Source organism: Tetrao urogallus, assembly GCF_951394365.1.
Source record: "Tetrao urogallus genome assembly, chromosome: 15".
In the NCBI taxonomy this organism is placed as follows: Eukaryota; Metazoa; Chordata; class Aves; order Galliformes; family Phasianidae; genus Tetrao; species Tetrao urogallus.
In genome coordinates this window covers 6374212-6398936 of record NC_136828.1, presented here as the reverse complement: position 1 = coordinate 6398936, position 24725 = coordinate 6374212, and the positions used below count along the sequence as shown (strand labels likewise).

Here is a 24725-nt window from a genome sequence, read left to right as displayed (position 1 = left end):
CTGCGGGGCTCTGGCCGCACCGTGGGGCGGTGGGAACGGGCGTGGGGCGCCGACGGGAGCCGCCGGGCGGGCTTTGAGGGAGCGGACGGGGGTCCGGCCCGGGCCCGGCGTCTCGGCTCCTCTCGGCGTCGGGCCGGGGTTGCCCGGCACGGCTCTCCCGGCACGGGAGGCCCCCGGTGCTCCCGCCGGGCGGAGTTCCCTCACGGACGGCCCGGCCCGTGCCCCGTGTGAGGTACCGAAGGGCGGCCGCGCGTGGCGCCTCGTCTCCTCAGCACCGGCGGGAGCTGCGGCGGCGCCGCCTCACGGTGCGCGGGGAGCTCCGGATGACTGTGCAAAGCTCCGGCGGGGCACGGCGCGGAATTGGGTCAGCACCGCCGTCATCGCGGACGTGTGGAAGGTGCCCGCGTGCTTTTTGCAGCTCCGTTTTGCAGAATGCCGCGGCGCTGCCTGGGAGGGGTCGGGCCGGAGGGCATCGGGGGCGTCGGGTCGGGGAGCGGAGCTGCTGGCTGCCCGCCCGCACAGCGGGGACCCGGCACGTCCTGCGTGAGAAGTGCCGGTGTTGGCGGTTGGGGTCGTAGGGTTGGCCGCCCTAGAGACTCAACCCGAGAGGAAAAGGGTTCGGTTACTCCGTGGCAGTTTTATGCTTTTTTGGCCACAGTGTTTTTTCTCATTGCAGTGGGAGGGTGGTTACGGCAGCCCAGCCTTGGTGGTGCTGAGAAGATTTGTATCTCCTGCTCTCGTGTGCTCCGAGGTTTAATGACTCACACAGACAACTTGCACTGATGCTGACATGCACAGGAAAGTCCCTTTATAAAGAAAGAGATCTTGCCAAAAGAAAACGTGAAACAAGTGCTCTTGTGGCTGCGCTTGATACCTCCTAGAGCTTAATTCCATTCTTTTGTTCCTGGGGGGGTTCATTTTGTATTTGCCATGCATACATGCAAACTGCAGATGCAGAATTGTGCCTGTGTGTCTTCAGTCGAAGCTTCGTCCTGATCAGAGGATTCCTCACATGAATGTTGAGCACTGTTCTGGCACACACTGCTTCCTGTGGTAGGTCTGTCACTCTGGTACTCCAGTGAAAGCAACCTGCAGTCATTCTTTATCCTTAAATGGTGAAAAACAATTTTAATCTTTGTGATCTGATATTTTCTGTAAGTACTGAACTGGATTCCCAAGATCTCATGTAAAATGGAAAGAACAGCATTGGATGAAGGACCAGAAACCAGGTCTTTCAGGTTAGGTTTCTCTTTCTCACCTTGGCCCAGGAAATCTGAATTTCTGTTTGGGAAAGTGTTGTCAGGCAGGAGCAGATTCCCCATCCCCACACAGGGCAAGGACAGAGGGCTCAGACCCGCAGCTCCCACCTCTGGGTCTGCCGTGTGCACACCTGCTGAGTGTGCTCCCAGTGCCTGCTCTGTTCTGAGTGAAGGCCCCATTTTGTGCCAAGCTGTCTGCATGCTGTACTGTACTGAGCACCTGGGTTGTGCAGAGCTGGAGCTGACACATCTCACTGCTTGAAAAGAGCGCGGCCATGGATGTGCTTCTGGGAACTGCAGAGTGCCCAGTGGTTGTCGAGCTCAGTGACACATTTCTTGGATAACTGTGTGCTGATGATTTGAGAAAACCATGTGTGTGTTGAAATATATTGGAATGGTTAAGAGTGAATTGTGTACTTGAAAAAAAGTCAGCACAGTTGGGGATGTAGCATGGATGCTTCAGCCTCTCACAGACCTCTGTCACTGGCTCCTTTCTGTAGGAAGCCCAGCAAAGAGGGGAGTGTGAGTCACTGGTGAGAGTAAGATCTGTTGAGGCAAGTTCTGTTTTCTCATTGTTTTGAAGGGTCTGAGGGAAACAGAGGAGTGTCTTAGAGCTGCCGTCCTGTGTGAGCAGTAGGTCTGTGCTCAGCCGTGGGCTGTAGGCAGGGTCAGCACAGTGCAAGTGTAAATGCTGTCTGGTTCTGAGCACAGGGCTGACACAGGCTTTTTGCTTCTCCTGGCTCTTAAACCAGAAGCTTTCTCCATTTCTACTTTCAAGGAAATTTCTCTGGGAAGGGAAGAAGGCTGGTGAGCTGTGTGGCACCATCCTTAGTGACTGTGACAAGTGCTGTGGATCTTTCAGAGCTGGGGCATGCTGTCTGCAAACCAGCTGCTGCTGGGGTGCCGTAGTCACACAGGTATAAAGCGTGTGCTGCACACAAGTTCTGAAGGCCTGTCCTTCCCTCTGCAGAGCTCTGCTGTAGTGCTCTCTTTTTCATTAAAGTTACGGGAACTTAATTACCTTCGAGACTCTTGTTTGTTTTTGGAGTTGGTGGCAGCTGGTAGAGGTGGTGAGGTGCGAGGGGCCGTGTTGTGCCAACACGAGCACTCCTTCACAGCACACACTGAGTGCACTGCCTCTGAAAAGAAAGCGGTGTACTTGAACAAATAGTCTGGGCTCCATGTGGTACGTGGCACAGATGTAGTGACTCATATGACATATCTGTTTTCTTTCAGATTGTGCCAAGGAATAAGCCAGCTTTTTGTATCCTAGCATGGCAAATGAAGAAGATGATCCAATTATACAAGAGGTAAAAGTGCTTTGTGGCAGCTGTGGTTCTATGTGCAGATTTTTTTGTGCTATTCGACTTCTGTTCTATTGTTCTCATTATAATTTTGATGAATTCATATCTTGCTGTACATGAAGCTGAAGTGGTTTATTCCTTCTGCTAAAAACAAACAGTTGTACTCCAGTTCTGGACTTCCTTAAGGATCTGTTCCATCCCAAGCAGTAGCCCAGTGTCCCATTCACTTTGTGTATGAATTCAAGCACCAGAAGTGTGAGCAAGGGCAAGCTTGTGGGGTTTGACAGAAGTGTCTCAGAAGGTACCTAAGATGGAAATGTCTGTGTGTGATCGTCGTGACACATCTGTGGATTTTAGGAGTTGGTGGCAAAGTGCTTGTATTAAATCCTATGTGGCGTGTGGGTGTTTTGTCTAGCTTAGAAAGTTTTCATGGCAAAAAAGCAGCGAGGAAGTTAACTTTCAGTCTTGCTGCCAAAGAGAGAACACCCTCTTCTTTTCAGATTGTGATGATAGATACACTTCAGCCACACAGACAAAAAAATTTCTTGTTTCATTTCAGAGACAAAAATATGCAGCACTGTCTCCTGCCTCATTATAGTTGTGCTGTTTTTTCTTCCCTAAGAGGCCAGCTGCTATATTACAAGTCAAAATCAGCAGATGAGACCTTTATCAAGAGTCATGAGTGAGCCTCATATGCAATTCATAATTAGAAGCAAAAATTGACAGTATTAGAGCTCTAGGGATTGTACTTAGGTCTGAGGATCCATCCAACATAGCTGTTAACTGATGCAAGTTGTTTGTGTTGCTTTTTAGATCGATGTGTTCCTGGCCAGAAGTCTGCTGGAGAAGTTGTATCTGTTCCAGGTATTCCAGTTAGCTTTTATTTAGTGAAAATTTGTTTAAAATAAATTGATTGAAGGAGCAATAACTTTATTTACCTCTTACAGGGAACAGGCAAACCTGCATGCATCTCAGTTGAAACACCTGGTATTAAGCTGTTTGTAAGAGAGGGGTGATTGTTTGTGGCATTGACTTGTCATTAAATCACTGCCTATAGCCACACTCAGGGAATTATTTTAGTAGGCAATATCCTTATTGTGGTTTGGATAAATCTGCAGTCTCTTGGCCATTTTCTGCCAATGGCCAAGTTGATTTTTGTAACTTTACTGAACAAATGTTTATTTAGGACCTGTCCTATCTAAGACAATGCCATCAGTGTTCATAACCAGTGTGAGTCATCAGAAGAGACCCCTAATGCTGTGGAGATAAAACTGATGAGTGATTAAAGGTGGAAATATGCTTGAAATTTGAAGATCTGTTTCCCATTCTGTTCACTGAATTTCTCTCATCGTTTTATCTTTGTGGTTCACTTTCCCTATCTGCAGAGTGGGAGCTCTTTTGAGGCTGATGGATGAGATATTCTTTATAAGCCAGTGGTGCTAACTGGCATAGCCTCCTGTCCAGGTCTTCTGCCCAGCATGTGCAGCTTCATGATGGGTTGCTCTGCATGTTCTGGACAAATGGCAGCTCTGAGCAGGCTGCTGCCTTGCTGGAAGACTTCATCTGGGCACCACACTGTGGTCTCAGCATCCCCAAATAGTTCAGAACAGAGGATCAGGTGACTAAATGTGACCATATGTGGACCAGATCGTGTAGGCTGACACTGCTGGTGAAAACTCACATGTATTTTACTTCTAGATAAATAAATCTCCAGAGAGGTGATATCAGTTAATGGATTTTTGTGGCTTCTATCACATTCTTTTTCAACTGGATTAATATGTTGTAGGGTTTTCTTGTCTTATAGCACAGTGATGTGTTGGAAGCAGGAAATGGAAAAGAGTGAAGTGACAGGAATGGAGGGCGGAGGGGAAGGCTTTCTAACCAAACTCTGAGATCTGATGACTCACAAGATTAAAAAAGTCGTTTACTGAGATCTTGTAACCATCTGGAAAGTGGCTTTCCATGTGAAGGGGCAGGCACGGTTTAATTAATTTCTGTGGAATTCTGTTGTCTTTAAATTAAGAATTTTTATGAAATCATTGTGTTTTCCAGTATCCAATTCGTCCAGCTTCCATGACATATGATGATGTTACACATTTATCAGCGAAGATAAAACCAAAGCAGCAAAAGGTTGGTCATCATTTGAGTCCAGTCTCTGAAAGTTGTTTTATGCTGTCTGCAATGTGCTTCAGATCATTACACTGTGCTGCTAAGCTGTTGTAAGTGTGCAGCTTGTGGGACCAGATCTCTGTGCTTGGGCTTAAAAGAATGGTTTATTAAGAGAGGAGATAAAGTCACAATGGAAAAAAACAATATAAAAACAGAATCATTCAGGAAAGTCTGGCTACTATTATTCATTCTGTACAAAATTGGTTTATAAGATTTTCACAATATTTAGAAGAGGGTTGAGGTTTGAAGGCATGCTTTGTCTTTTGGAGTCATTGTGTGTCTTGATTCTTCTCTGGCCTGTCTATGAACCATCAGCAGTCCTCTTTGAGAATCAGTGGGGTGGTGAAAGTATAACCAAAGCCAGAATGGTCACACTTACCTGCAGACGTATTCTAAACCTGTAGCTCTGATTTAAAAATGTCTCATGTTAAAAAATAAAAAAGAACACAAATAGGTCTGTGATAGCAGGATATTTTTCTGGGAAGTAGTTGAGGAGAGTGCTTACGTGAACTTTGGAGTTAGTGTGTATTATGTTATGTTAAGGATTTTTTAAATTAGAATTAGCAAACATTTACGTTTTTAGGCCCAGTGCAGACATAAATCTACCATCACTACCAGGGACTGGTCACCAGTTCAGTTTACAAATAACATGGAGGGGAAAAAAGCGAGGTGATGGCTGTAATTTATAAGTTCAGTTGGTGATTCATTTGGAGTTCTGCCATTGTAATTATTTGTCTTTCCTTCATTTTTTAGGTTGAACTGGAAATGGCCATTGACACTTTGAATCCAAACTACTGTCGCAGCAAAGGAGAACAGATTGCTCTCAATGTAGATGGCACTTGCACAGATGAAACAAGTACCTATTCCTCGTAGGTGTCCTTTTGCTTTCCTTCATTTCTGTGGTAGGCAGAGGTATGTGTATGTGCATTAGGCTCATGTCCATCCACACATCTCTTAAATACCTCCAGGAATGAGGACTCCACCATTTCCTTCTGCAGCCCATTCCAATGCTTTGCAACCCTCTCTATGAAAACAATCTTCCTGATATCCAATCTAAACCTCCCTGGCAGAACTTGTTTTGTTGTGACCTGTCACCTGAGAAAAGACACCAACACCTCCTCGCTGCAGCCTCCTTTCAGGCAGTTGTAGAGAGTGATGATGTCTCTCCTTAGCCTTCTTTTCTCCAGACTAAACAAACCCAATTCCCTCAGTCATTTCTCCTAATGTTGTTCCGTAGTCCCCAGCTTTATTGCTCTTCTCTGCACGTGCTCAGTCAAGTCAGTATCCTTCCTGTAATGAGGGCCTGAAACTGATTGCAGTGCTCAAGGTGTGGCCTCACCAGCACTGCATGCAAAGGATCAATCACTTTCCAGTCCTGCTGGCCACAGTATTTCTGATGCAGACTAGGGTGCCACTGGCCTTCTTGGCCTCGTTAGCTGGCTGCTGACCAGCACAGCACACTCAGGTTCTCTCCTGGACAGATTTCCAGCCACTCTGCCCCAAGGCTGTGCTGCTGCATGGGTTGTTAATGACCCAGCACTTACCCTTAGTTCATGTCATGTAACTGGGCTTGGCCCATTGATCTAATCTAGGTCCATCTGCAGAGCCTTCCTGACCTCAAGCAGATCAACAGTCTTGCCTTGCTTGATGTTGTCTGCAAACTTAGTGGAGTGCACTGGGTGCCCTCATGTAGGTTATTGATTAAAATGTTCGACAAAACTGGCCTTTGTATATAAAGTGTTTGCTGATAGACTATTTTGGGAATTGGTAATTTCAGGCCTTTTAGCATCTATGTGCCACGTTGCCTGTAGAATATAATCTTACAGCATTCATCTGTTTGCAGGAAGCTGATGGACAAACAAACTTTCTGCTCTTCACAAGCTGCAAGTAATGTTTCCCGCTATGCAGCTGCTGTTTATAGAAAAGGTGACTTTGTTTTGTTACCCCTCACATCAGTGAAACATGTGAATTTCTGGGTTAAATAAGAGCTGTTTGTTCTATGTTTCCACTAGCATAGGCTCATATTTAATTGAAGCTTTTCTAAATAAAGCGAAAGCTTTCCTTATGAGTGTGTCCCTGGAGTCCTTGAGGAGCTCCAGCAAAGTTCTAAATAATATAGCAGGGCACAGCCTCCAAGATCTGAACAGTCCACGATGGCCTGAAACACACATTTACAGTAAAAAATTATTTTTCTTACATTGTATTATTATCTCTGTATTATTATACCACAGCATGGCTGTTTTATTTGCCTGTTCAACACTTCCTGCCCTTCTTTTGTTTCCTACTGTCACTGCAGAGTTTTGATGAGAGGATCGTTGTAGATTGCCTACAGAGATGTCTGTTTCACTAGTAGTCTCCTGACAGATAGGTCAGATCTGAGCCAAAATGGGGCTCTCTGTAAGATCTGGCTCCAACATTAATCAAAAAGGTAGCAGGAGAACATCTTGATTTTTTCATACTCCTTTGATGTTCTGTGCACTGGGTGAATCACTTAAACCCTTTTTACTGTATTAAATATTTGTGTTCTCTGGAAGCTGTGCTGTTGCAGAGGTAGCAAGGTGATGCAAGTACTGTCTCTGTGCATTAGGAAACAGTACTTTTAACCAATATCAATTCTCTTTTTCAGGTGAACTTCACCTGACTCCACTGCACGGAATTCTTCAGCTGAGGCCAAGTTTCACCTACTTGGACAAAGCTGATGCAAAACACCGCGAAAGAGAAGCTGCTAATGAAGGTAAGTGCTGCATGAGTTATGTTTCCTTTTGAGAGGTAGGATACAGGTTCTCTGTCTAATTTTATTCAAAGGTGTTTAATATAACAATGAACTGATTATAAAACCATTTTTCAGCCAGTTCTTTTCTCTGGTCATACCTTCAGTGCAGTTGCATCAAGATTTTTGTGGAAAGGTGTGGAGGACTGGCAGAGAAATAGGAGACAGCGGGTGGTGTCAAGGGGCAGCAATAGGAAGTGCCACCACAGCCACTGAAAAGCAGCAGTGCCAAATTCATGGGGGCAGTTTCTCCTATTACATGAGTGGTGTGGCACTGTCATATGCTGCATAGTTTAGCAAGCTGTAGTTCCTATTTCTGCCTTCTTCCAGAGTAAGCCTCCAGGCAGGTACTTGTTGGCTCTGGTTGTTTTATTGTAGTGGTGGTTTTATCCTGTTGGCTTTTTTTGACAGGTGGTGATTCATCCCAGGATGAAGCTGAAGATGACGTTAAGCAAATTACTGTATGTCCAGATTTCCTTTTTGTGGTAGTTCAGGCAACAGTTTACAAGAAAGCATGTCAGTTCATACCCAAATAATTGGACAGGAAACCTCATCTGGTTCTGGTGACCCTGGGCTTGGAAGGGGAAAGGCAGTTGTTGCACAAGAGTAAAGATGGCAACAAGGGTTGATTAATTTGAGCTAGGACCCCTAGCTTCTGTTCTCATTCTGCCAAATAGGTAATGGAGGTGTTTTGTTTCAAGTGTTTGGAGCTGTATTTAATGATGCCAAAACTTCTAGGTACGGTTTTCCCGCCCTGAGACTGAGCAAGCTCGTCAAAGACGTGTTCAGTCTTATGAATTCCTGCAGAAGAGACAAGCAGAAGAGCACTGGGTTCATCTCCATTATTATGGCTTGAAGGTAAGCGTGAGACCTGATGGCTCAGCCAAATTAAATCTGGGTATGTGGGAATCAGGAAGTCATCAGAGGACAGTGAAGAAAAGTTGATCTGTAGGCTTGAAATGACCCCACAGTGCTGCGTGCCTCTGCCACCAGATAGTGCTGTGGGATCTCCACACTGGAGAAGCTTTAAAATTGAAAATTGGACAAATTTAAGGCAGGGGGTGTTTACGTCCAATAGTCACTCAGGTCTTAGCTTTGTAAAACAGTCAGGGAAGCCAGTCACTTAAGTGTCCTGACACAGCTTTCTCTGACACAGCATGCATGTCAGGAGATTTTTGAAGTACATCAACTGAAATGTTTCCACATCATATCTGCATCATTCAAGAAGGCTTACAGTACAGCATCAGTGAGATGGAATGCTTGCATAACGCAGTGAGGATGGAGCAGTCTCAGTTCAGAATAAGGAGTCTCTCTGAAATGTTGTGTTCAGAATGCGTCAGTGATTTGTGCTTTTCTCCATATCTCCAGGACAGCCGTTCAGAACATGAGCGCCAGTATTTATTCAGCCAAGGTCACGGCCTTGCTGAGAATACAGAATTAATAAAATCTCCCAGGTAAAGGTTTGATGGTTTTCTAGGGAAGGTACAGTAATTTCTTGGGATTGTTTTCAGAGTAATAAGCAAATTTGTTCTTTTAAAATCATACCTTTGATACTGATATCCATGGTAGAAGTGGAATTGTTTAAAAAATAAAGGCAAACTGGTCTTCAGCTTCAGTTGCTTTCACTTGAGATTGTAGCCTTGTCTGTGTTATCACAGCCCAGCTTTATTGAGACTGCAGATATTGTAAAGGAGAAGTAAAACAAAAGCTCCTTCTGATTAAAATAAATGAAAACTCTAAAGCCAACGACTTCCACTCTTAGAAAACTTTATTTTGGTGATTTTTAGGAGACACCTGATACTACTTGGAACATGTTTGGTTTTGTTTCTTGCTGACTGCAGCTATGTATAGGAATCTTCTGTGGTGCAGACAGCAATAATGTTTTGCTGTAAACTGATAGACCATGGCCCGAGTAATAGGAAGGTGGTGGACTGCCTCTCTCCTTAATGGTGTGGGTGTGCTTTTTGTAGCATTTAACATCTCAGTGGAGCAGTGCCAGGTGTGATGAGAAGTCTTTTGGATTTGATTCTTTCAGACACTGGCAGTTATGTTGGCAGGTGTAACTGCAGGACTTCGTGTGGCCCCACTTGACTCTGTGTCAAAGTACCACGTTTAATGTTTGCACTCTTGCAGTTCCTCTATTTGGTTGGACACAGAAGAGTACAGAAGAGCAAGGATTCTGACTCCCATCTGTTTCATGCTTTTTCTTTGAATGGATGAATGTCAGTAGCTTTTACTAGCACTGAATTTGTGGAGGAAGATAAGAAAGGAAAGGGGAGGGACTCTCTTTTTAAGCTGGTGTTTGTTTTGTAGATTCTAATAAGTAGGATTGCTTTAAGCAAAAAAATAACTGTACTTAAACTTGGGAAATCTCAAGACAAACATTATGAAATGTGTTTTCTTTTCTTGTAGTGAATATTTAATGATGCTGATGCCTCCAAGCGTAGAGGAAGAGAAGTAAGTGTACAGAATGTTCAACACCGATGTTGTCTGGATGCTCTCTCATAAGCTGCAACTCACAAAGCTGTTGTTTATTTGCAGTAGCAAACCAGTGGCTCCAAGCAATGTGCTTTCTATGGCCCAGCTGAGAACTTTACCCCTTGCTGATCAGATCAAGATCCTGATGAAGAACGGTTTGTAATCCATTTGCACTTTACTTGTGACTTCTAATTGTCTCAGATAAAATATCTTTCCTAGCAGTACCAGTTCTGTCCCTCTTCCAGACAGTGGCTGGATCTCTGATTCTGTGGAGCAGTTAAAAGCTGAGTATTTGCTTGAGAAGGCTGAGAGTGGTCCTTGGGAAAGAGAAGAGCAGTAGGTGGAACTGACAGCTGCTCTGTGTGTTTGCAGTGCTGTCACTCTTAGAATATTTTCTGATCTGGCGATAACTTTCAGAATGCATTTATTTCTGCATTATCTCCTGGAATGGGAAGTCTAAAATGGAAAGTCAATGCAACAGGCTGCACTTTGGCATTTTTTTCCCTTGAAAGTTTTCAGTAATACGCTTCTTGAGTGTTACATATGTTTTATTCTCTCTCTTCAGTTACTCTCTAATGAGAGCAAATCCGAGAAACTTAGGAGCTGTCTTGTCAGCTGTCTGTTTCCAAATATTGCCAAAGGATTAGATTTTTTTTTAATCCATGAATTAATTTAGGGCCAGTTAAGCTAATCAACGTTGTTGCAACATGAATGTGTATTTTTTGAACAGATTCTGACTATGGGTACTAAAATTTAGGCTTTGAATTTTTACTTTCCCCAATTTTGACATAAACATAAATCGCAATATCCTAGAATTGAAACTCCGTTTTTGTTTTGCATACTGAGAAAGCCCTTCATCTAATGCCTCTTTTGCCTTTCAGTGAAGGTGATGCCATTTGCAAACCTGATGAGTTTGCTGGGCTCTGGGACAGATTCTACAGCAGTTCTCCGCTGCATACAGCAGGTGGCGATGCTGGTCCAGGGAAACTGGGTGGTGAAGAGGTAGGTATGTCTCGTCTTTGTTGCTGAGATGTGGTTTTCTGCTGTAAGAAGAGAATTAGAACAATGGATTTTATGTAGTCATCTTCAGTGTGTATCTTTGTTCTCAATTGCAGTGCTGTGAGATAATCATTCAACATTCTGTGTTTTGTTCTGCAATAGGATAATAAAAATTCAAACAGATGATGGCACATGCCAGCACAGTTGTACCCAGCCCAACTAGAATTGTGGTGGAGCTGTGATGTAATCTGTATTTGCATTTGAGCTGTCAGATATTTGTTGTCTTCACTCGTGTTCTTTTGTGTGGGGACACTCCTAAATCCTTTCAGAGATTAATGTCAAATATAAATGCATACAATGAAACCATCCCAACCGTTAGTGTTTCTTAGCTAAATTCAGTCAGAGAAAGACCTTTGTGCAGTCGCTTTGCTATTCATCAGTGGATGCTGCTCTAGTCAGCTGAAAGCATTGCCTGCCTTCTAGAAGCTAGCTTTACCTGTCATAAAATGGCACTACCTGTGGTGTACTGACTGTAGCACATGAAATGGATGCTGTGTTGTTCTCCTGTTTATTAGAACAAGGCATCTCACTGGGAGTAAGTCTGAAGAGCAGTGTGATTTTTTTTTTTTTTTTTTCTTTTCAGCTGGGTGGAGCATTGCATGCAAAGAATTACAGTGTGTGGAGTAGTTTTCTGCACTAAGATGTGTGGCACCAGTTACCAGCTTGTCTGTTAGCAGGATTCTTTAGCTGTTGTGATACAGGCCTGTGCTAGCTGTGTGAGCTGCTTCTGTCCTTGCTGTACCTCCAGTCATTCCAGAAGGCAGCTGGGTGCAAATTAAAAGTGTTATAGCACTCAGGGGGTTTTTACGTTGTATGTGTTTCTTTGCTGTTTGTCTGAAGACTCTGTGTGCATCTGTAGATGTAGCCTGTTAGGGATAGTTGTGCACAGAGCCGTGTCTGCACACATCAGAGCTTTAAGTAAGGAGGCTGAGGAGATCAGGATTGTTAGCCTGGGTTGCCCCAAGGCTTTGGAGTCTGAAAAATGAATGTCATCTAGTTGATCTTGCAAGCAGACTAGGACACCAGGGTGGTGTTAGTCCTGGATCTGATTGGTTTGAGCATGAAAGCTCATAGCATTGTTCTCTTTAATCTTTGATTGCTGAGAAGGAATTAAAGCACACCGAAAACTCATTCCTATAGATCAGCATTTTGGCTAAATGCTACCTTCAAGGCTTAGGTTAGTCTCAGCACTTCTTAGAATCATGTTGGTCTTGTTTACACTCATGCAAGGAAGGAAAGGCTTTGCAAGAACAAAGCAGAGCGTGTACCTGCGTTGCGCACATCTACCAGTCACAAGGCTGGGCTTTGCTGGTGTAAGCACTTCTTGTACTAATGTAATTGAAGTGGAGTAATTACATTAATATTAGTTCCTTTAATGAAAGCGATGTTTTGGATAAAGGTGTAAATTAACTGCAGAGCTGGGAGCACGTTTATTATGTTAATTTTCACCAATGCTGTATTTTGGAGAACCAAGTAGCTAATCCTTCTTCCTTTTTAATTAACAGCGATGTGCTCTACCCTAAAGACACTTCCAGTCCACATAGTGGAGTCCCTGCAGAAGTGCTTTGTAGAGGGAGAGACTTTGTTGTAAGTACAAAAGAGTTTGTTGTTTCTAAAGGAAAATATTGTTGAAGTTTGTCTGAGAGCCATGGCATTGGTTTGCACTTGGTTTCACATCCACCACTACTGCAGTAAGATGTTTGCTTCAGAGAAATTATTTGCGCTGTAACCCTTGTGGTGGTGTTAAAAGTCTGGCATGGGAGCGTTTGTGTGGACTGACATTGTGGCTGTCTGGTAAGTTCAGATTGCTGGTCATTAACAGTAGGTGGTATTCATCTCTTTGTAATAGAACTTGTAGAGCTGCTATCACATAACCTGCATGGTGCAGGGCTGGCAGCGAAGCCAGGACTGGATAATGAAGTGCTTGTTTCTCCAGATACGTTTCCGTGGGCTCAGGACTGCAAGGTCTCAGGAGGGCAGTGTGGTTAAGCCTCTGCTCCCGGAGCATGCACTGCTGATCTTTAAAAAGGATTTTATTCCCCTGAGCTGCTAATCAGTGAAAGGACTTTGTTCCTAAGCACCTGCTGTGAGTGGTAGCTGCGTATGGAAGTTGTAATGAGTACAGGTCTCATAAACAAGCACATAACCACAGAAGGGAGGAACAACTTTGTTTCATGTTTGTTTTTGCTAACCACGGAAAGAATTAAGTTCCTGAGTGCTTCCTAAGTTCATACCCAGTTTATGGCTTCCACCCCGTTGAAAAGAAATTAGTGAGTGCATTGCTTTCATGTTTTCCAGTTAGACCTAAGAGTTCCCCTTATTTGCAAAGTCTGTTCATAAGATGTAGCGCTGAATAGGAGCATACTGTGCAAGAGACCTTACGGATGTGGCAGCACTAGCATAAGATAAAATGATGGTGATTGAAGCTGACTTGTTACTGTGTCTTGATGTCTGCCCAAGACACTGCCATACGGAGCTCTTCAATCAGATGTGACCCGGTGACAGTAGGCTTTAGGACCCAGCAGATTATGTGACACGTCATGTGTCAAGTTCTAGGGACCAGAAATTATTATGCTTGGTTAAGTAAGTGCTTATGCTTAGTGACTGAAATGTAAAGATAAAGTGTTTAATAATGGAAGCTATTTTACTCTTACTTTAAATACTGTAAAAGACCAGTGGCGGCTTTAGTGTTCAATTGTTCTGTGCTGTACTTTGAGGGAGGTAAGTAATTCTTGCCTTTTCTCAAACCTGCTATTTTTTCATAATAATTTCAGTTTCTAGTTTAGAATAAAGTGCCTAATGAGAAATGGCTGTCTCAAAGTTGTGTGCAAGGAGAGGTGACAGATCTGTTTCCTTTAGGCAGCAGCTTCTTGTCCTTCAAAACAGAAATGCCTTGTGTTGTAAGTGTAGTGATTTTCTGAGTCTGTAGGAAGAAAGAAGCTGAGTCAGAGAGAAGGAAGTATGGGAGTATTGAAGCACAAGAGGAAATTGACAGTAATGAGATTTTTGAATTATTTGCAACACTATTAATAAACACATAGTAAGGAAGATTGTAATCGATTTAAATGGAGATGGGAAGAAATCAAAGGTCATAGTCAGACAGTAGGCTCATGTACCCATTATCCTGCTCTCAGCAGCTGCCTCGCGGTGTGCTAGGCCTTGGGAGCTGCTTAGCAGAGCACCTGGCTTTTCCATTAACGAGAGACAAATACATGAGTGAATTGCCATCATTGCGTGACTGTAAGTGACTGTGGTGATGTGCATTGGAAAAGGCAGCAGACACTTTCTAGGAGGTTGTGATCTGCAGAAATGCAGCAGTCAGCAGCTTCTGCTGGCACTGCACCCAAAGAATTGGAAGAAGAGTTTCTTCAGGTTAGTGAACAAGTGTGCTAAAGCTGGGCATGAGGTGTGACTCCTGCAGTTCCAGCATCACCACAGTAGGGCTTTTTTGGAAGCTAAATGAGGTTTGAGAGATTCTTCAGAGCTTTTGTAGTCAAAGGTTCACCAAGGGAGACCATGAACTCTCAAAGATTCTGATACTGCACATGGCCATTTGAGCAAGGAATAGGTCAGAAAGTGCTTTCCTGCTGTTTGTGTGAGCATCTCCTGTTTCCACATCCTTGAAAGGAGTCAAGTTCCCATTTTTCTGGTAACATCATTGAAAAGTGTTATTTCAGTGACTTCGGTAAGGCAGCTCCTAACTATGATTAACAAGGTTTTCTCTTTTGTTTCCTTCCTAGATGTGGAAGTTCACACAGGACCGCTGGGTTGTACGAAAGGAAGTGGCGGCCGTTACAAAAGTGAGTGACTTCTTCCTAACACAGAGGTTGGTGCTAACTGTGGGCATTGTCTGCAGGTCAGTAACAGGTGCTGCTGCAAGCCTTTTCTTTCAGGTTCACAGTGTCTGCATTACTGCTGACTTGCAGTGTTGCTAACCAAGGCACATCTTCGCTTTGGAACAGGTATAGATACTCTTTACAGAATTATTTCAAGCAGCTCCCACAGTTACAGTTCCATAGGACATGACTGTCCTTGCAGCTGAGCCACTGGAATGCATCTTTGTCCCCTCTTCTGTTTTGGTGGAAAGCTGAACATCCTTTGAATCAGGCTCACAAAGCACCAAAGCAGATGAGAACTCATGCAGTCCACACTGATTCTCCGCTTTTGCAGAGTGCGTTACAGAAGCACAACACTTCTAATAGCATTGCAAAGCCGCCAGTATTGAATAAAAGCTTTAAAACAACTTGGGCACCTGAATATTCTGTCAGAAGGAAAAAAATTTTTGTTTAAAACAAAATAAAATGGTAGAGCACAAATGGGTTGATGTACAGACTGGCTACTTTTGGAATTTAAGATCCAGTTCTGTTTAAAAGCCGTGCACCTGTAGGTGCAGCATTCTGACTTGGAGCTCTAAACTAAGATGAAAGTTGTAGGACATGCTTCTCTGTGCAATAGTCTTTTCATCTCAGTTAGTAAACTCCCTTTTCTTTACAAAACATGTCATGAGCTATTTCACTCTCAGCTGATTAATTACTGCTCTCTGAAGTGCTCTGCCTTTAACATTGTGTGAAAGCACTGGTGTTGCAAAGGATAAATATCTCTGACCGGCTTAGGCATGTGTTTGTGGGAGTGCCCCATGTACACCAAATCAGTCCTGCTCGTCCTGTCGCGGGGAACAGTGTGCCCTGCTTCGTGGCTGCAGATGCCCTGTGTGAATTGACATCCATATCATTTTTCCTTTTTCTTTTAGCTTTGCCCTGAAGATGTGAAAGACTTCCTAGAGCACATGTCTGTGGCAAGAATAAACAAAGGTTGGGAGTTCATGCTCCCTTATGATGAAGACTTTGTTAAGAAGCATCCAGATATAGTTCAGAGGCAACGTATGCTGTGGATGGGCATTCAGGCCAAGTAAATGACTTACTTTATTTTGGGGAATAAGCTGAAAGTGAAGAATGATCTAGTGTGAAGTTTCTGTGAATACTGACAGATCTATATTTGATCCATATTGCCTGTAAGGTTTACTCCTCTCAGGGGGTGTGGTTGTATGGGGATTGTGTTGATGCATCATTCAAGTCACTCCTTTTCTTTGGCTTCCTGAGGACAGCTTTGTGGAAATTAAATGTTCTGGCTGAAAGTTAAAGGTGGTGTGGCTGCAGGCAAGCATAACAACAGAAACAGTACTGGTATGATTTCCTTTGTATTTCAGATTAGAAAAAGTCTATAATCTTGTAAAGGAACACTTGACACCAAAGAAGCAAGAGTCACAATCAGGTAAATGAAATTGTGTGGATTACCTTGAAACACATGCATCTCTGTATTTCTGGGTGATATTTTGTTGTTTCTCTCTGTTTTTGAGTGTCTTGTGTCTGATATTATCCCTGTCTTGTAATTTCTTCTGCATTATTTGAGATAACTTGGTCTTTACTAACATCAGTGATGTTAGTGGTGACACAAGCTTACTGTGGCAGAGCATGGAAGGACTCCTTGGCACTGGAGACTCTATTTGATAGAGTAAAATCATCTGGATATGCTAACAACTTCCTCATTTTAAGGCATGGTGCTGTAAGCAGATGCTGAGTTGAGTACAGGGACAGAGCATGAATGATTCTTACCTCTTGGTTCTCAGTCTGACATGCATGTGGTTGAGTCATTCCCTTTTCAGTTCCAAATAAAACAGGGTTGGATTTTTTATTTCCTCTGATTTGCTGGGAGGCTCTGTGGTGTGGTTGAGAGCTAAACAATTAAGGAGGAGTGTATTTGCTGGGGGGCTGCAAGGAGGTGTAAAGTTGTCTCTTTGCCATTCCCCTCCACCACAGATGTCAGGAAGAATATTAAAGTAGCTGTTGTGTAATCTAAAAGGTTGTGAAAACCTGAGATTCCAAAGAGCTTTAGCTAGGCATTTGGCTCACTGCCAGACTCTGGAGCCAGCAAGGAGAATGAGCAGAACTGACAAATGTGCATATAATTCCATTTCAATACCGTGTGTTTGATCTGCTTGGAAGGATTAGGTGTTGGGTTATTCGGAGAGAATTAGTGGGTCTAATAATAAAGAAGGTAACAGCATGAGTGCTGTGTGGGCTTTTGCCTTAAATGCAGCCTTCCTTCCTACGGGATTGAGGCTGAATTTCTGTTTTGCCAACACATACTTCCCTTTTGCCTTTGGGTTGAGGTGCAGGATTGCATGGGAAAGGATTCCCTTCTGCCCCTTTCTAACCAGCACTGAGTAATAGTACTTAGAAGAGTTCCAGATTTCCATACTGTGCACCTCATGCACAACCCGAGCTGCTGGAGAAATGCAGTGTCTTTGCTTCAGGTTCCTTGACTGGAAGACCTTCTGGCTTACAATTATCAACATGCTTAATTGTTTTATTCCCTTTTTTCTTTTCTTTTTTTTTTTTTTAAGTTATAGTAGCAGGGAGGGAAGCAAAATCTAATCAGTAAGCCAGGCTTATTCCTTAAGTAGTAGTATTGTTTCCTGGCTTTATTTCACTGTGAGCAATTCAAGCAACATTCTGCAAAACTGGAGTCTTGTTTATGGTGGGATTTTATGCTACGTTTCATTTCTTATCAGGCCATCCATTGCTGGTTTCTGGGGAGCAAAGAGTCAACATGGCAAAAGCGAAAGTCAAGCAGAACTATGGGCAGCTAGAGAAGGAGTTCCAGAAGCAAAAGGCAGAACTGAAATCAAGTGACACTTCATCCAAGATAGATGTTTCTAATATCCACATTAAAGAGGAGCCTGTGAGTGACGAGGAGCCCATGGACACCTCAGTGTACGAAGGCCTGAACAACGGCATTGTCAACGGCCTCCACATGGAGGAGGACTCCACAGACTCCTTAAATGGCCACTTGCCTGGAGGCTGCAGCGATCGGGTAGCCCAAGAACTGAAGGCATTTGTGTCCTCAACGTTTAGGAAACAATTTGTGCTCACCTTGAGTGAGCTTAAACGGTTGTTTAACCTTCATTTAGCCAGTCTGCCTCCAGGACACATATTGTTCAGTGGCATTTCAGACAAAATGTTACAGGACATGGTGTTAGACATTGGCTGCAAACAGATTTTGGTGCCTGTAAGTACTTTTTTCCTTTTGGCACAGTCTGGGTGGGAGGTAGGGGGGCAGTTAAATATCAGAGCTGTGAAATGTTTGCACCTTGGGCTGGACTGGAGGAACACTTGTGTTCTGTTGAAGCTGCTAAAGGCTTGTCTGCCTTCCTGCTTCTGGCTGGCCCTGTGCTCTGCTTTCTGCCCTCACGGTGTGCTCATAGTTGTCCTTCGGGCTCCTTTTCCACCTCTGGGCTGTTGGGCTGCAGGGACTCATTGTGCCTGCTCGCTCCTGTTTCAGTGACTTACCATGGAGGAGTCCCATCAGCTTGCTTTGCAGTGTACAGCTTTTTGCAGGAATGCTGCTGGGATAAAGATGATGGCTGCTGCCTGGAACTGGTGGGGCACACCCAGCAGAGCTCTCTGGGAAGCAGCAAACCATATCTGCAGATTTCTGTTGGTCACTCCTCCTGGGTTGATCACAGACGTCTTCACTTGTCTTTATAGAAATTATATGTGTTAATGTGTGAGTCAGAGCCAGCAGATTGCTTAGGAAAGAAAAGGGATTTTGACGTCATGGAAAGTAGCCTGAAAGGAAAATAATTTCACAAGACATCTGGTAGTGCTGATTGGTTTGCAACCAGCAGGAGTTTGGGAGTCAGGTGTTGTTAGGGAGAGAGGCAAAGAAACATGTGAGCTGCTTGGGAGAGCAGAGAGCAGGCAGGCTGGGGAGAGCCTGGAGCACAGGAGGTACAGCAACCCTCACGCCTTAGCTGGGCTTCAGGGAGGCAGAAGTAACGTGTTCAGTGGTGTGCAAAGTACATCCTGTGGCACCTGGAGCCGAGTGACAGATGTGAGATGCCACGCAGGAGGCCACTGCTTTTTGTGCTTTTTGCTTTCTTTCCTGACAGCTTCCAGGTGCCTGGGCAATGCTTACCTGGAGCTGCTTCTTAGTGCTGGAAAGACTCTCATTGTATGTGGTATAGGATATGCACTTGTCATGCTGGTGGTAAACAGCTGAAGTCACTGCTGTTATATTAACTGAGTGTGGGACTTGTTTGCTGGAGTCTGCTGTATGTTTGAGTTCTGCTGATCTAGAACTTCCTGCAGAATTTGATATCTTCTGCAACAGCCTGCATAAGCCTGTCAGAAATGTAAGTCAGCTCCCAGGCCTCTGCATCATGCTGTGGGTCAGCTGTGCCTTTTTTGTGAGCTCGTATACTTCGCTTTCTCTCATTGTTTTTCCTGGACCCAGTGAGGCTGCCTGAGCTCCTTGGAAGCCTGGAGGGATGTTTTGCCTGAGATTTCGTAGTTACTCATTAGTTTTCTGTAATTGAAACTGCTTTGGTGATAAAAATCAATGATCTGAGGTAATTAAAGTGATGTTCAATGGGGGGTGAAGACACTCTTGGCTTTCACGTTGCCCTGTTACAGAAAATGTGTTGCTGAAAACAGCAGTGGAAACCTTACTGGTGGAGTGTAGGATTTATAAAGCCGAACAGCTGCATCTGGGGTAGCAGATAAATGGTGCTCATAGGGCCTCAGAAGGTGCTTCAGCTGTGAACAGGGGCTGCCTGCAGGGTGCTGTGCTTTGCTTGTGCTTTGTAGCAGTGACAGCAGTGAGCAGGGTGCCTGGCAGTTTGCAGAGTGATGCGAATGCAGGGAGGTTCTCTGTGCTCTCCCAAATAACACTGTGTTGGTTCGGAAGCAGTTGCTTCTCTGAAAGCCAGCAGTGCAGCTGTGCTCAGCATGTGGCCGAGGCAGCAGCAAGTGCTCAGGTCTGCCCCAAGCAAACCCGGGCTCTGCTCCTGCAGCCCTCTGTTGCCTGTCCTGCTGCAACTTGTCAGGAGGGAGGCTGGTGCTATGGTGTTATCTGTGCTGAATGAAAGTACAGGAAAGTGTTTCTGTGTGTGGCATGTCCTCATGAGAAGAGGAGCATTTGGGTGTCGCTAGCCCAACAAATCTGAATCCTGGCTCTAAAGCAGGTGCACAGCCCTGCTGTATATCAGGAGTTTGTACCAAGGTGGAACTGGAGCTGCTGATTCCAGCAGGCAGCTCCTGCTCGACACAGCGCTTCCCTTTGCCACGGGATCAGAGGCAGCCCCTGAAAGAACAGGCTGAGCTCTCCCTTTGCAGTGCAGTCCTTCCGTGTAGTGCAGAAGGCTAGGAAAAAAGGTGTGGGGGGTGTACTGCAGTGAGGAACTGCAGCAATCAGACAGGCCTGTTGGCTTTGTGTGGGGATTGATTGAGGTTGGCAGGTCAGTGGTTAGCACGGAATGAATGGTTGGTGACTGACAGGAAGGCACACATCAGGAGGGGGAAGTATCCAGCATTACTTGCTAGTCATTGCTCCAGGGGAAAGCATTAAGGCCAATGGACATCATTTTATTTTTGTAGGAGTTTGGAACAGTTACATTCCTTCCTGCACGCAGAGGCTCAAGGTCTCTGTCCCAGAAAATAATGGTGTTCCTCTAGCATGGATCTTGGTAGGAGCAAAAACCACTTCAGTTTGGGAGCCTGAAATGCGCTGGTGTTTGGTTTGCTCTCCATCAGTGTCCATTCTCCAGGAGTCCCGTGGGCTGCTCCAGGGATCACATGCTGCACAGCAGCAGCACAGTGCTGGTCAGTCATGCTGCCTTGGATTTAGCAGAGCAAATTCGGTTAGAATCCAAATATCTAAAACTTGCCACTGGAGACTTCAAAATCTCCAGAAAAGCCTGCAGTCCTCTTCATGCTTAATTGAATTCTGCTTTGGGAAGTCTGGAGACACAAGCTGCTGGCAGGAACAATCCATACATCGTGCCGTGAGATACTGTCCACAGTCCACACCCTGAGATTATCGTGGCACTTGGTGGTTGTCCTCCCTTCCTCCAAGTCCCCATAGAGTGTCACAGGATCCCCTCGTACAGCTCTGACGTGGTTGGTGCTGTGCCCATGGCGCTGCTTGCCATCACTCCAGTGTGACCAGAAGCATCACTAAAATGCTATTGGGCATGCCATGTGTGCATCAGGCTGCCAGAGAACTGGTCCTATTCCCCAGGCAATATTTACCCCTCGCTCAGGGTCTGAGTGCTGTAGCATCACCCAGAAAAGCAGGTTTGGTAGGGTTTGTGTTTCTCTTGCAGGCACAGGGGCTGTTGCATAGTCACCTCCCTGAGCGTGGGGTGGGAGAGGAACACTTCTCATTAAGTGGCCACAACATTTTGATTCAATAATAGGTGTCAGGGGATGCCGTATCATAGAGTCATTAAGTAGAACTCATTAAATAGATAGTTATTTTTAACAGGCTCTTGTTCTCAGTTTCCTCCACAGACTGCTGCTTCACCAGATGAGCTAAAGGTTTATGCACTTTGGGAAGCCGGTGACATTTATGATCAGGTAAAGACAAAAATAAGTGACAGTCCCAAATACATTGTTAGTGAGGATTTGGCCTTGCTTCAATTTGTGTTTCTGGAAGCAGTACAGCCGTTTTTCACTGTTCCCTAAGGAAGATTCCAGGTTTCAGCACCAGCCAGCTTCAGGCTGAGAGAAAGCTCTCAGACCGTAGGATGGCTGTCACCACATCAGGACTAGGTGGTGTGAACAGAAAGTGAGACATTGGTAACTAACTCAGTGGGGTGTAAATACTATCAATTGTATGAAGAGAAAAGATTCTGCCGTGCAGGTCTTAGGGTGCGATCCAGTCAAATCATTCTTCTTTTTTTGCTAATGGTAATGCAGTGGTAATGCAGTGTTAACCAGTGGTTATATGATGATGGGACCTGGTGTGTCTGTTTGTATTTAGCACAGGAAATGATTACAGCATATGTGAACATCTCCTGAGTTTTATTTGTATCACTGTAAGTGAAGTGGAAGGAAAGGCAGCCTAACAGAATGTAGATGGGCAATGCAAGTGCTGTGTCCGTGACCTAAATAAATGTTTATAGGAAAGTCTCGAGCATTGTTCTAGAGAGTAAGCAGCATCCGAGCTCCTGGCTGAAGCAGGCCACCTGAGCTGCCTGGGAAATGTGAGAGAAATATGTCACAGCCCCTTCTTTAGTATGGTTTGTCCCTGTGGAGGTGCCTGGGGTCACAGGAGGGGGCAGATGTGCTCATGAGGTGTGGAGAGATCCCTGCAAGCTGCAAGACAATGGGAGGACACCTCATGAGAGCAGGTTGAAAGGGGACAGTTTCAGGGTTATGAAGCAAGAGTACTCTAATGCAGCTCAGTGAATGTTTTGAACAGACTAATGCACGTATAGCTTTTTTTTATAGAAAGCTAAAAGTAATTGTTTTTGTATTAATGATTTCATTCTAAAGCATCGCCAAGTTTTGCTTGAAATTTTTTCGAAAAATTATCGAGTGCGCAGAAATGTCATTCAGAATCAGCTGAGTCAAGACCTCAACAAGCAGGAGGTGGATAGAGTGCTAAAGGTAAGTTTCTGCTCAGTTGGGGTTTTGGTTCAGTGAATGCATAAATTTTTAACGTTCTGGTTTAACTGAAGGACCATTTATTGCCTTCAGTTGACAAGTGATCGTGATCATACAACAGTTGCTGTGGGAAAGCAGGCAGGGCTTGTTTTTCAGCCTGTTTTCTTTAAAATCATCCTCGTCTCATTCTACCTTGTTTCTCTCCAGAAAGCAGTGATTTTGACTCCCCTGTTATTTGGTGTTATTGCAGTAAATCTTTGTTCTTCATCTTGGGTCAGAAGGGAGTAGAGCACAGTAAATGTCACACTTCAGAGTTATTTTTAAGTAATATGGAGTTTATTAAGGCAGTGGGAGCGTTCTGAGTTTACTGAGCTGCCTGCTGTTGTTTCGTGCTGAAGAACAGGTGCCACATGTTCAGAAGGAAATGCATTATATTCTATAGTAGAACTTAAAGCAGTGTAGTGAGCAAAACCGCAACTAAAACAAGCATAGAGTCTTATTTAGCACATCCCATAGTGAATGTTTGAATCCTTTCATCTCTGTCTTTGAACATGAACCATTTACTTTCTAAGCAAGTTTAAGGTATGAAGTACCAACCACGCAGGTTGTGATTGACAAAGGAGAAAGCTGCCAGCTCATGTAGCACTGCAGTCACTGTTGCTGGGCCTTTGCTCACCATCACCCACTTCAATGAGACGAGTGCTTAAGTACTTTATTACTCTGGGATCTGTAAGCAGAGTAATAACCTACTTGAAAAATTACACATCTGTTGCAGTGACAGCAAGCAAACTGGTCTTGCTTGGATGAACCTGGGCTTAGTATTAAAATAAGCTGAGATGTTTCTGCCTGCTATGCAGCGTTTGGTTTGTCTTGCCTGAGCTGGGAGGTTTGTCAGGCTCAAATCGCAGCTCTCTGGGGATGTCTAGATAATGTACTGGCATTCGTTTGCACATTGTTGTTGATGTTTAATAAATGAATTATTTCTGGGGAGCAAAGAATCGTTGTCCCTGGCAAACCAGGTCCTGCTTTTGTAAAATATAAGTCACTGCACAGTCAGCCTTGTGTTGTGTCAGACTTTGTCTTGAATGTATTTGTCACAGAAGCATGTGAAACGCAGAAGCATGTTTCTGAAGTAAATGTTGAAAGTATGATTTAATGAAGTAGGAGGATTATCTGGTTTCTTTAAATCATAAGAGATTTGATTCCACTTTGAACGAAATAGCATTTATTGACTCTTATTTCCCCATCTGCACGTGTTCCTGTCCTGTACAGGAAAGAGCAGACTGACAGGGAATGTATTTTTGCATCTGCAGATCCAGAATGAAAACTCTCTTTTGAGCCTCTGCACTTAATTTCTTTGTAGAGCAGTAAGTCCCAAGAATTAAGAAGAAGTTACAGTTATTGGTACTTTTTTTTCCTTTTTAGTTCCACAGCATCAGTTCTGTAGCAGTGCTTAAGCTCCTGTTGAATTACGTAAGAGGGAAGGTTGCAGCAAAAGGAGTTGTTAGGCTTAGAATTCATGAGGCTTGGTGTTCATTGAATAGAAATAAGGAACCACAAGCTGAACTCCTTTGCTGTGAAGCTTGCAGCTGTGAGTGTAGCAGACACGGTCAGAATACCTGAGTACAGTTCTGAGGTTTGACCCTTCTTTACCACAGAACGTTGCTGAAAAGCTCCAGCTTGGGGCTGCCTGCATGCTTCCTCTGCTCCCTTTTGTCTGTTCACGTCTTCAGGCTGCAGTTACCCTGTAGTTCCTTTGGTTCTCACCTCTTTTCCTGTCCTAACCTGCTTCACCATTCTTCCCATCTCCTCCTCCCAGAAACCTTCCCTTTGTGTATCCTCCCTGTGCTCTCAGCCTTTCCCCTTTGTCTGCTTGTGTTAAGCTTCAGGGCAGAGATAACCTGCTGCTCTGGCTCTCGTTGGCACACAGGAGGGACGTTCCAATCACATTTAAGGTTGCAAAGCCAAATCATGGTTCCAGTGGGGCTCACCTCATAGTGTGTAATCCCTGCGGTTTGGAAATGCGGGGTGGTGCTGCAGGCACTCATGGGCTCTCCCTTTCTCCCCAGGACTGCTGTGTGAGCTATGGTGGAATGTGGTATCTTAAAGGGACTGTGCAGTCTTGACGGCAGCTGTGGCGGTTTCTGTGCTTCAGATGCTCTCCTGGATGAAAGAGGAAACCTGCGGTGGGCGGCACAGACAGTAATGCTGTGGCCTCAGGAGTGTGGGGCAGGAG

The 24725-nt window shown here is 44.5% G+C and overlaps 1 protein-coding gene across 3 annotated transcripts; it reads left to right on the top strand.

Moving 5' to 3' along the window:
• Window positions 1-2533: 2533 nt before the first annotated feature.
• POLR3E (RNA polymerase III subunit E) lies at window positions 2534-24615 on the top strand (the record flags this gene model as incomplete). Of its 3 annotated transcripts, none has more annotated exons than XM_079542810.1 (20): window positions 2534-2569; window positions 3377-3427; window positions 4616-4693; window positions 5486-5601; window positions 6576-6658; window positions 7359-7466; window positions 7914-7963; window positions 8241-8360; window positions 8871-8956; window positions 9915-9959; window positions 10044-10135; window positions 10862-10982; window positions 12545-12626; window positions 14780-14839; window positions 15790-15947; window positions 16246-16310; window positions 17611-18107; window positions 21380-21457; window positions 22442-22492; window positions 24559-24615. In XM_079542810.1, 20 exons carry the CDS (start codon window positions 2534-2536, stop codon window positions 24613-24615), a joined length of 2034 nt encoding a protein of 677 aa, XP_079398936.1. The 3 variants fall into 3 exon arrangements, with proteins under 3 accessions (XP_079398936.1, XP_079398935.1, XP_079398937.1); XM_079542809.1 differs by having other exon boundaries at window positions 22379-22492; XM_079542811.1 differs by lacking the exon at window positions 22442-22492.
• Between the last annotated feature and the right edge of the window lie 110 nt (window positions 24616-24725).